We start from the raw sequence: 12,527 nt of genomic DNA, 5'->3' as shown, positions 1-12,527 counted from the left end.
TAAATCTCTCCTGTTATTTATATTCACCCTACTTCTGAGACTTACCTTTGTAAACCTTTAGCAACAATAATATGTTTTCTAACTCTTCTTTTTTCTGCTGTTTAAAACCAACAATTGAGCTGCATTGTTTAAGAATGCCTCCAGCTGAGCTATGGCAATTCATGCTGGTGGAATTTAAAAAGCCGATACCTGTTCTCGTTTGTTCCAGTGCTCTGCTGGAGGTTACCATCACGCTAGCAGCCTCAGCAGAAATGAGCATGTGTCAACCTCGACTGCCATGGTTCAAGGTCTAGTCTGTTATTTAAACGAAAACCAGTGGCACTTTAAGCATGTAACTGTGCTGTGAGTTGAGTATTAAAAATGCTGTTTATCCACTTGACTCATAAATTGATGTGTCTCTACATGAATTATAACAATTTCTTTATATTAAAAAAAGGCTTAAATTGAATTTCTGAAAAAATGATTATACATTAAGAACTAGATTTTTTTTTTTTTAAAGAAAACATGTGCCTTTAAATAGCTTTTTTTTTTTCTAGCTCAGTTCATTACGTGTTTTGGGGAAAAAAGTATTTTGGAGCTCAACTTACCTCCTCTTCTCTTTTGCAGGCATTATTGTAAATGGATGGCAAAGAGACGCTGTTATAATCGTGACTTGGAACAAGATGAAGCGTTTATTCCAGCTGGGGAGTCATTAAAAGACCTTATTGACCAGTCACAGAGTTCTGGCAGTGGATCAGGACTACCATTGTTGGTAAAATGTGAACTAAAATTTTCTTCACTGAACTTCTCTGCATCAAATGCGAAGTTTTGGTTTTGTATCTAATGCCTGGACCAGAGCAATTTATCTATACTGTATGTAGATTGTTTTTATAGGCAGTTACTATGAAAGATACTCTACAAACTAAAAACATACAGAAGTTCATCTTCAGATAATTAATTAAAATCAAGTGCAAAACAGATTCTTTGTTTGGAAACCTGGCTGCAGCTAAATATAAAGAAAGACTAGATATCCTACAAACATTAAGAAAAAAATACAATGATGAATAATGCAAGTATCCAATTGAGCAAACTCAAAGATTTTTTTTTTTCATTTCCACTGTTGATAAATGTGCACTTTATGTGCTGAGTTGTTCATATTTTTTGGTTCAACATTCTGTTTAATACTCATATTAGGAGTATTAGCATAAATGTTAAGATTGTTAAGATTATATGAGTAAAAGATTAACCAACGAGACAGATGACTCCAAATATATATAAATTAGAAACAAATAGAATGCAATAGAATGCAATCTGATTTAAATCAGAGATGAAGCTGATTTAATCTTTCTGGGGTGATTTATACAATTCTACCCTGGAAGCAGCAAGAATGAGTTTGAAATGGGAATAGCAGGAAAATAATCTAAAACAATTTTTTTCTAATAAAATCACTCTAAAAGCAGTGCAAGTCTTGTCTGTTAGGCAGCTTGACAAGGTACCTGAGGTTAGTTGCTGAATTTTCTTCCTTTCCTCCCTCCCCCGCCAGGTTCAGCGCACTATTGCCAAACAAATTCAGATGGTGAGGCAAGTTGGGAAAGGACGATATGGTGAGGTGTGGATGGGCAAATGGAGGGGCGAAAAAGTTGCGGTCAAAGTGTTTTTTACCACAGAAGAAGCCAGTTGGTTCCGAGAAACAGAAATTTACCAAACCGTTTTAATGCGTCATGAAAACATCCTTGGTAAGGAAGGAGCATGTTGTTTGATTACTGAAGGGCTTGTTTCAGGGTGAAGGAGTAGGAGTTCTTCATGAACGGTTTGAGGGGAATATGGCTGCTTTTGTGGAATATTGGATACTAATAAAAATTATGCAAAGGGTAGAATCTTGCTTTTCTTGGTTGGAGATGTGTGTCTGTTCCTTTGCTGGAAGACTGGAATGGCAACCTCATGTATGGTTGAAATATGAACTTTTACGTTACTGCTTTTCATAAAGGGAGGAGATACTTTTTGATACTATCTGAGAGAATGTAACTTTTAAGAATTCATACTAAAACTGTTGCATTAAGAATTTATGTGCCTATACATTCTAACTTTGGCTATATATTTGCTAGGTTTTATAGCTGCAGACATTAAGGGCACTGGCTCCTGGACCCAGCTTTACTTGATTACAGATTATCATGAAAATGGATCATTGTATGATTTTTTGAAATGCACTACACTAGACAACAGGGCTCTCCTCAAACTGGCCTATTCTGCTGCATGTGGTCTGTGCCATCTACACACAGAAATTTATGGGACACAAGGCAAGCCTGCTATTGCACACAGGGACCTGAAGAGTAAAAACATCTTGATAAAGAAAAATGGAACCTGCTGTATTGCTGACTTAGGCCTTGCAGTCAAGTTTAACAGGTAAATGGACAGAACAATGTAATGGAAAAATTATATTTTTTAAAATATATGAGATAAATATATATTTATTTTTTAGAGTGTATGTGCATATACAAATGTATATATATGTTTCTGTAAGTTGCAGATGTCCAGTTGAAAAGGAATGCTAACTCGGTTCCTGCATCAGGGTGTGGTGTTTTTTTTTTTTTTTTTGAAAGTGAAATGCAGTTCGTTCTTTGAACGCTGGCAGATATTAAGGTTGCTCTCCAAGGCTGTCAAGCAGAGAGCAAGGAAAGAGTTCTCTTCTTGTGTGAAGTCAAAGTAGTAATTCAAAATGTTGTAGAGGAAAGTAAGAGGAGACTAATCAATGTTCATTATTTAAAACTGGGCTTTTTCAATTGCTATCATGTAATTTCATTATAAATTCTCTCTCATAGAAAATGTGAGTGGTGTTGAAGAGGTTGAGACTTAATTGCAAAAAGAAAACCATAATGGTATTACTGATTACATTTTAAACGTGTGGGGTTTCTGTTTGTTTTAGTTTCAAAAGAGCCAGAGTTGCCTTTTGCTACAATCGAGCCTGAAAGAAAGCACAAACCTTTGGAAATTATTTTCTTCTGAGTTGTTGCCAAACGTGCTCATCTTTAGTGTGGTTTTTAATTCAGTTTATTCATACATGTTTTTCTTGCGATAGAATTAGTAAACTATCAAGTATAATGTTCATTATCATTTCTCTACATAATCTTTTTCTGGGAGGTATGATGTGTAGTAAGTGTACTATTGAAAGAGAAATTTAATTTGTAAATGGGACCTTTGCAGTGTAGTGATTGCATCGTGCACTGTTTCATACCGTATTTTGTAATATTCCACAATTCACTGACTTCTTAATATTTGCATATAGTGATACAAACGAAGTTGATGTTCCCTTGAACACTAGAGTGGGAACAAAACGTTACATGGCTCCAGAAGTCCTAGATGAAAGCCTCAATAAAAATCATTTCCAACCATACATCATGGCTGACATCTACAGTTTTGGGCTGATCATCTGGGAAATGGCTCGGCGCTGTGTCACAGGAGGTAAACTGAAAAAACATTCTGTTTGAAGTCTGCCAGACCCATTTCCAGCTTTAACAATACTTAATTCTCCAGGAAATAATGTAACAAATTTTATCTGCTATCAACAGATTTGCCTTCTTTAGAACTAGTAGTAGCAATCCATGGACGGAACACAGATTTGGATTAGTAGCAGATTAGAGGATATCAAATTCTGTGTTCCGTGTCAAAATCAGAGGAACTACAAGGAACTGGTGTAGCTTTTAGACTTAATATTCATAACTCTTAGTAACTGTCTGATTGTTGCGTTGAAATTTTAGGTTTTTATCATAGTATCACAATTATCTCCAGGTATTGTTGAAGAGTATCAGTTACCATACTATGACATGGTGCCAAATGATCCATCGTATGAGGATATGAGAGAAGTGGTGTGTGTCAAACGCCTACGCCCAGTGGTATCCAATAGATGGAACAGCGATGAAGTAAGTATGCCGAAAGGAGAAATGAGTTCAGCTCATTCATTAATATGGGAAGGATATTTTAGTTCAGAAACATCAAAACGTTATAAAATAGGGAACGCATTCAGGCAGTCCGGTATTTTGAAACCTCACAGCAACAATAAAAGAAAGATGTTTGAGATCAACTCAAAATATCGTATTTTTTAAATGTATGTTTTGAGTGATGTGAGAACGAAGTTGTATGACTCCTGCTGTAAATGGGGAAAGACTAAAACTAAAACTTAGCTTGCTGTTTTATTAGTTTTATTAATCCTAATGTGTATAGAATATTGTTTTTCTGCAGTGAGGCATTTTATAGAATGTGTAGTGATTTCTTTGTGGTTTTAGATCCTTAGGAAAGAAGCCAGGATCTATCTTTCAGCAGCCGTTGCTTTTTTTGTTTGTTTGTTTTTTGTTTTCTTGGACCAATATCTATTGGCCAGGAACAACCTGTTCAGAAGAACTTTGCATAAAGAATTATGTTCTGTTTTGTTTCATTATTCTTAATTTGGAGAGTATACCTAGAGTGCAGTATGTCTGACCCTGGAACACTTTTTTTTGTGATGTGGCGTGGTATTCCACGCTAGGCTTTTTTCCCTTTATTTTTTTTTCCTAGTATGTTCCCAAGTAATCTTTCTTTTGTGAAACGACATTGTTTATGCGGTGATATAACAAAAATATAAATGTGGTTTTTAAAGGGACACTGCTTCAACTCAATAAAAAAGACTTAACTGTTTCACATAGCAAGGTAGATAATGCCATACCTTTTCTGCCCCAAATCCTTGAATACCTGATTTTTTTTTTTCTGTTATTTCTTGAATATTGAGAGAACTTGGTCACATCTTCCTTCCTTTTTGTTGAGAAAGTGATCTACAGTTTTTCTGCCATTTGTGGATTGTTTTTCTCCTTTTTGCTATCATTTTGATGTACCTCTATTCTTGAGTTGCAGCAATAAATTGTGGCAGTTCACCTTTGTGTAACTGAAGGCACAATGCAGTTAGTTCTGGGTATGGCAATACTAGGAAATGGAGGAGAGGAATGTGCTTGTCAGTTTTTTAATTGATCTGTTTATAATAGGTTTTAACAGTAATTTTGCTGAAAAATTAGGAGTTTCACCTTTGGACTTAGTTCTGTAATTTGGACATGATAGTGTACACCTTTCAGGATTGATAGTTGTTACAGTATTGTTTGGTTTTTTGTTTTTCAGTGTTTAAGAGCAATATTGAAACTAATGTCTGAATGCTGGGCCCATAATCCTGCCTCAAGGCTTACTGCCTTGAGGATCAAGAAGACACTTGCCAAGATGGTGGAATCACAAGATGTAAAAATTTGACATAGTAAACTGACATTGGGGAGCAAAGCTGGACTCCTAGAACTTTTCACTCAAACGTGAGTGAGATCTGAGTGGGAAGAGGAAGCAACTGAGATTCAGTTTTTTCCTCACCACATTTCTGCAGGCTGCTAATTAAATCTTTCAGTACTTCATAGACTGTGATGCTGGGAGCCTCTGTACACTACATGCTACATATATGGACAGCCTTGTTAAAATATGCGTTTCGTTTTTGTTTGAGCTGCATTGAGACTTCAGTCATACTTAGTGAGTCTTCAGTAAAACTCTGGGTACTGAATTGAATGTTCAGATTACAGTGCTTTCTGTGAAAGCCTAACAAGCTAAATGAATTCAACAGAGATGGAGAATATAAGCTTTTTTGCCTTCTACCTGATAAAACCTAGTCAATTCATAACAAGTTTTTGTGAAACAGCCTGTAGGTTATGGATATGTTTGTGATACTGCTCAGTTTAACAGTTCCTTTTGCCTTTATGTGTGTGCCAGGATTATTTTGCTGCCATTTGGAATAGATAAGAAAACATTTTAATGAACAAATTTCTATGGTCAGGGCTCTGTGTATTTCGTGACTTCACAATTGCAGAATTTGCAACAGAATTTATTCCTTGCCATTAAGTTATCTTCCAAAATCTCAATTTTAATTTTATTTCTATCCCTGTTTTGGTCGCAAAGAGAACTACAAAAATGTGAACCAATTATAAACCAATGCCTACCTGAGTCTGTGAAGAGCTTGAAAGAATACCTCTTAGAGGTATAAACTGCCTTGGTCATCTTGCTTATGGTCTAGCGGGCTCCGTAATTGCACAACTACAAAATCTGGCATATTTTTCTCAATGCCACATGCAAAACCAGCATTTTTGCTGTGTAATACTTCATCTCTTAACAGAGACCAGGGACGATCTGTTTTGTCTTTCCACTTTATTTGGACTTACCTGTAGGTGCCTGTCATGCTCTGAACTTTTTCCATACAAGAGGCAATTAGCTGTAGGAACATATTTTCTCACCATGTGACAAAACCAGGCAGAAGATAGGTTTTGAAAGGCTTGAGAACAAGTTATGTACAGATTAAAAAGGGGGAAAGCAAGAGGGGCAGGCTGGGCACTTAGAAGATTAGAGACTACAGTAAAGGTCAAGACCTGGAGAAGTGAGTATCTGAACTGTTGAAGATAGGCTCCACGGTGTGCAGAAGATTCTGAGCTGGGTTGCCCTGATATAAATGCAGAAGGTCACGTCGGTGGGCTGCTTAGAGGACAGTTAAAATCCAACATTTGTGGAAAAGGTAAATGAGCGAATATTTTTAATTTGAGTTAGCCATGTTTGGGGGAGGAACGACATTGAAAGATATTTCATGAAGATACAATAAATTAACATAACTGCAAAATTTGATCCTATTGCACCAACTATTTTGGCATGCAGAGGAAACTATTTCCCTCCTTTTCTTTGCTGATCCAGACAAAGCCAGAACCCCTCCATGAGGTTACTGTAAGGCAGACTTAGTGATATACAACTCCTTTGCCATTTCTAGTTTGAAGTCGGAAAATAGTACCATAACTCAAGTTGAAACTTCAAGCGCGTGAATCATCTGAAGAATGAACACACAGTATTGGAACCATTAAACCTATTTGGTAATTTAAGTGCCTATAACTTTGTACTGTAAATCTTGTTCTAGATAACTTTAAAAAGGGAAGTTATTTATACAGTGTGTTTTGTGCTTTATTAAAAAACATCTAGTGCTAGGTACATGTGCACAACTAGGTACATGTGCACACACACGCCGTAGTTGAGATTTGAAGGAAAAAGTTAGGAATAATATTAAAATTGATGAAAAATGCTAAAACTTCAGATTGATTTATGTCAGATTATTTGTTGTCTTAAAATATGTACATGGAGATTGTTTTGATATATGTTTAAATTTCCCTTGAAAATACAACTTCTAGAAAACAAAGTAAATGCAGAACTAATGTGATTTGTGAAAAACTACAATGTTCTAACATGAGGTTTTTTCCTCTTTAATTCTGTAGCTCACGTAATGTAAATGGTCAGGCAAAAGATTGCAGTATTTTTATTTTCTATTATGATGTACAGACTTTATTTAACAGTGCTACATATTTTGTAGAAAACTAGCAATTTCAAGGGACATTTCTTTTTTTTTTTCTTCTTTTTTTTAATAAAGTCATTACTTTTGTTCAGTAATGCCTTTAAGTATTAATATGTATTCTGGCTGAACAGTTCACAGGTGTGTCAACTATGATTTTAACTTATTTACAAACAGCAAGAGATAGGTGATATTGTGCCACAATTCTTATGATAAAGGGCTTTTTAAAAGAGGGCTTTTCCGTCCGTTGCCAAGAAATGTACAAGATGACAATTGTTAATCGTATCTTTACATGTGATTTTTGCACAGGTAGTTGGAAAATATTTGGTATGACCCAAAAAAAAGGGGAGGGGGGATAAGCTTTTTTCTTCTTTAGAATTTTTGTCAATAAGAAGGAAAAATGTTTATGTAGGTAGCCTGGTAGCTTATACTTTCAGAACATGGAGGCTTATTTAATTTAATCCAGTCCTTTTTAGAATACTTTTTATTTCTGTCCAAAACTGCTACAGCACTGTTAGCTGTAAACTTGTTTGACTTTTTTTTTTTTTCCTTGCTGATTTTTCCCAAGTCTTCAGGAAGCCATTGGTGGTAGTATAAATAAAACATAGGAAGGGTGGATTTCCGCTGTTGTTAATTATTCACGTATTTTCTCCTCTGTTGTTTAGGCATTTGCAAGGCAATAGGATGGTGATCTTTGGTAGACATCTTAAGACCTGAATTGATTTATACATTCAGTTTAACACGGAAGAAGTAAACTGACTGCTGCAAAGAAGGTTTTTGTGACAAAAGAGTCTTCTAGGTTTAAGCTAAACCTGCACTTTGCCTTACTAGGTTCATACTCAAACATATGATGCACATGCAGTTTTCATTGACTTGAACAAGAGCTGCTGGGTGCTTAATATTACTTGTTTCCTTAGTATTCTAAGAAATCTAATTGCTAAAGGACCTGGCTACATAAAGCACTTGAGCAGATGCCTACATTCCATGCAAAGTAATTCAGTTTGGAGCCAAAGTGTGTGTATACTGATATATGAGCAATCATTTGGGGGGGAGAGACTTTTGCTCTAAGACAGTCCGTCAGTTGTAACGTGATTAAGCATGCTCGGTGCTTCAGCAGAGTTGTTGCTTCCTGCAGTACTGTAGAATTCGTAAGCCTTTGGGAAAGAGGGGCTAGAATTCTCCGTATTGTTGTGTGATTCTCTCATGTTCTTGGTCAAAATTATTTTAAGCATTTGTCATCCAAAAAATTTCCCAAGCAACCCTGGTGCACTTTTGTTGTTGTTGTTGTTGTTTTTTTTTAAATGATGTGTGGTGTTTATCTTGGGAGTATCAAGAACTGTGTCTTGGAAGCTCCTAAACAGTCACATATGGAGTTTCTTTTATTTCACCTGCTCCGTGTGGTTTCAGTTAGTTGTAAAGTAATTTGAAGGACTGATTAATACTGACTGTTACATCCACTGAAAGGAAAGGGTTTTTTGTGTTCCTCATTAACTTGTAAATTCCTCAAGAAACTTGATATTCCTATACAAAAGAATACCGACTTGCATTTTTTGAGTGTTACTGTTTTGCTTAGCTTTGAGTTTTCCTTTTAGAAATAGGTATCTGGAACACAAAATTCTGAGCAAGAGCGTTATATGGCTCCACAAACTTGCAATTCACTGTCAAGGTAAGCATTTTTGAAGTATCAGGCTTTATGAATTTTAGGAAACTAATGATTTTCCAAAATTGCCTCACTTTTTCTTTGATAATTTTTTTAATTGGTCTATTTTGAAGTGCTGAAAAACATGTAAAATGAATCTTTTAAGTTACTTCCATAGTAATCTAGAATCAGATTTTAGATCTTCATCCAAATGACCATCTGAACGTGCTCAGAAACAAATCATTTGGATCCAGATAATCTGATCTGTCTTCACAGGCTGTATTTTAACAGTCTACAAATGTTTGAAAAGCGAAAACCATAATTTAAAAAGCCGCCTTTGGTTATTGCAGTTATTTTTTAAGGAAAGTTATGCTTACATCGTTCTGTCAAATATTGGAATGATTTAGCACTTCCTCATTCTTCTGACCATGCTTCCAAAGATATTTTCCTGTTCCTCACTACCTTTATCCCAAACAGGGATGATGTTTAAAAATGGGTTACAGTGCTGCATGATACAGTGCTTTATGGAGCCATGGTGTATTAGCCTTGGTTGGTATAGCGGAAGTGGAGCGCACATTGTTCTTAATTTGTTGAACAAATCTCATGTAATTGTTGCCTTGTAATGTTTTATCTTTGAACGCAATTATAGAAGCCCACATCACGTAGTGACATTTGTGCTCTGACATACCATGCCCAAAATGAAATGTACTATATTGTATACAAGAAGAATAACATTGTAGTTAACCTAAGAAGATGTAAATAAAATATGAAAGAAGGGTGGAACAAGGAGAATGGTCACACTCTTACGTGTGTTATATGCCAGAAGTGTAGAATACTCCTTTAAAAATGTAACACACTAATGTATTTTGTACAGCATCTGCTTTAAAAGGTGCCTTATTGAGTTTACCATGAGTTGCTTTGTTCTGTACACAGTTTATGTCCAATGTATCATTTTTAAGTAAATAACGTTATTTTAGTACGCATTAGTATGTGTTTTGTATTACTATAAGATATTGCCTTAAAAATGTAATGACTTAGAAATTATCATAACTAAATATTGCCCTTCTTTTTAAAACTTTGTTTTTTTTTCAAAATGTGTAAGTAAGTTGTTATTGATCTTTTTTTATTATTTAATGGTCTTCAGAATTATTTGGTGCTCTGTTTCAGGTGACGTTCTTGCTTTAAAGTTGGGCGCAGTAGTAAAACCATTTTTTTTATTTTAACTCTGATTTTTTTTTCCTTTGGTTTATAGTAAAGGCAGAAGCAAGTCAAACTTGAATAAATTCTATTTTTTTGAACGTGTTAAGTCCACCACATGTTTTTATATACTTTTTATATATATATATATATATATATATATATATATATATATATATATAAAAAAAAATCTGCTTCCGTGGGTCAAGCTTACCTTGCATTCTTTCAGCGTAGTAATACCCAAATCATGAGATTGAGGTAGTATAATTATGTGCTATTGGTTACAAAATTAGGTTCTTGTGTGTAGCCTGCTGAGTTCATTCTGCATCACATAAATGAAGACTAATAAGGCAATATCTCATCTTGGAGTACGTGAGTCTATGAAATCTCAGAATATGGTTTCTGAATGCAGAAATGCACCAGCTACTATACTCCATAGAATTCACTTCTAGTTTGCAAGAAAAAAAATAAGATCAGTTTCTATTCCTGTTTTTGTCAATGTAAAAGTATGTTTTGGTGAGGAATAATTTTTACTTTGGAGACAGCTGTTTACAATAGCTAGAAAGGTTTGATATCCAAGCATCATATGCACTCTTAAGTGTATTATAAAGATAATTATAATGCTTTTTTTCTATAGAATCAAGTAATAAATTCTTGCCTTAAAGTTTCAGAAACTACAGTAGAAGACATAACTTCCGGTTTTAAACCTTTTCTCCTCAATATGTAAGAACAGGAATTTCCACTGCGCAAAGATCTCTCCTTACAGTTAGTGTCTTGACAGAGTAATTTTTTTTTTTCATGGCTGTGGTTGTTGTGTAGTTTGTATAGAGTAACTTCCCTGATTACACTGATCATGGCTGGGCTGAGAACTGTGTGTGTTTGGGGACGGGGAGGTTAACGTTATGGGATAGCATAATGAAAATACTGAGAGCAAATGTAACTTTTATACCAGTCTTTGTTTTGACCAGGCATTTAATTTTTTTCTTCATGTTGCTCCTTGGTGTGCCCACAGGATGGTGCCATATCCTAAAGACAGGAGGATTCTTTTGGAAAAAGTGGTGTGGGGGAGGTGATAACTGAAAACAAGTTCTACTGCCTGCTAATAATAGATATCAAACTGTTACAGTTTAGGTATGAACATTTTTTGACGTTTATATAAAATCTTTTCACTGCTAAGCTTGCATCAGTATTTAAGAACTGAAAAACATTTGGGCTATTATAACATCATATAGTCATATCCACTAACATCTCTGAAAAGTCCCACAGGTATGCTTTGTGTGCATGCCAGAAAGCAAACTGAATAATTGGCAAAATGAATCACGAGCTTTTTTAAATGAATTGCAGAAGTCTCACTAATTTCAGAAAGGATTTGATTTAGTTCTATAAATGAGTTTATTCCTTTCTCTTTACCTTTCTTCTCTCTTCTTCCCAAAATACCAGTTCAGTCTTTTTCAGTGGTGCTAATGTAATAAGTCTTTCAATAATAGCTGTGAGTCTGATTTATGAGAGGACCTCTGCAGTGGGTGGGCCACCATGGACTTGAGATACTGGCTTGATGTGGAAATGTAAAATGAGTTTACATGGATCTAATTGCAGAATTTAGGCACTGATGGATCTATAGAAAGTAAAATTGTTGGAATACAATGGGTGCATATATATTTTCAGTGACATAAGGAGATCATCTTAGTAATGGAAAAGAAAAACACTAAAAGAACAGACTTTAATCTAAAAATGTAAAGCACTATAAAATACATTCATAAAGCAGTAGAAGTTTCAATAATAACAAAATAATTATGCAAAGATGCTAAAAGATGCACAGCTTTTTTATCTTTTTTGTAGAACTTAGAGGTTTGATTTGGAAATCCAGAAACCTGAACTACCAGCAGTTGGTGGGGTTTTTTTTTTTTTTTTTTTTTTGCCCGTTACAGGATTTTTGGGACGTGTTCAGGAAAGCTGGAAGGCTGGGAGATTTTATGGGGGGTGTTTTTTTGTTTATTTATTTACTTGTTTTTTAAGATGATGCTCAGCCTGAGAGTCTATTTGCAGTGCATGCCTTCTCACTTACAGGAAAGATCTCAATCCTAAATGAAAAAGGAGAAATCTATAAAGTTAGTGTATACATTTCTATAGCTATTGATGGCTGAAACTGCCATCAGGCACGCTATTTTAATTGGTCTAGCATGAGTTAAACTGAAGCAACCTAGCTGTTTTTATAGATGACTCTCACTTTATAATGGCCATGGTCAGCTTCAGTTTGTTTTTTGTGTTTGTAAGTCGCCCATCCCTAATCCACCGAGCCCACCAATGGCTACACTTTAAACTGTGTCAATTAGTTGT

The 12,527-nt window shown here is 35.1% G+C and overlaps 1 protein-coding gene across 9 annotated transcripts in view; it reads left to right on the top strand.

Moving 5' to 3' along the window:
- Positions 1-12,527, top strand: part of BMPR1A (bone morphogenetic protein receptor type 1A) — a 93,600-nt gene that overhangs the window by 78,728 nt on the left and 2,345 nt on the right. For 6 of the 9 annotated variants that reach the window (XM_068950695.1, XM_068950693.1, XM_068950697.1 and 3 more), the window contains 6 exons: positions 607-751; positions 1,523-1,715; positions 2,085-2,382; positions 3,263-3,438; positions 3,766-3,896; positions 5,119-10,299. In XM_068950695.1, coding sequence (XP_068806796.1) covers positions 607-751; positions 1,523-1,715; positions 2,085-2,382; positions 3,263-3,438; positions 3,766-3,896; positions 5,119-5,244 — 1,069 coding nt within the window. In that variant the 3' untranslated portion in view covers positions 5,245-10,299. Of the gene's footprint in view, positions 1-606; positions 752-1,522; positions 1,716-2,084; positions 2,383-3,262; positions 3,439-3,765; positions 3,897-5,118; positions 10,300-11,202; positions 11,322-12,527 lie in introns of those variants that run through there. The other 3 variants (XR_011142239.1, XR_011142240.1, XR_011142238.1) reach the window with 3 other exon arrangements.

Source organism: Struthio camelus, chromosome 7 (assembly GCF_040807025.1).
Source record: "Struthio camelus isolate bStrCam1 chromosome 7, bStrCam1.hap1, whole genome shotgun sequence".
Taxonomy (NCBI): domain Eukaryota; kingdom Metazoa; phylum Chordata; class Aves; order Struthioniformes; family Struthionidae; genus Struthio; species Struthio camelus.
Note: the sequence above shows the minus strand (reverse complement) of the source record. Positions and strands in the feature narration are given on the sequence as shown.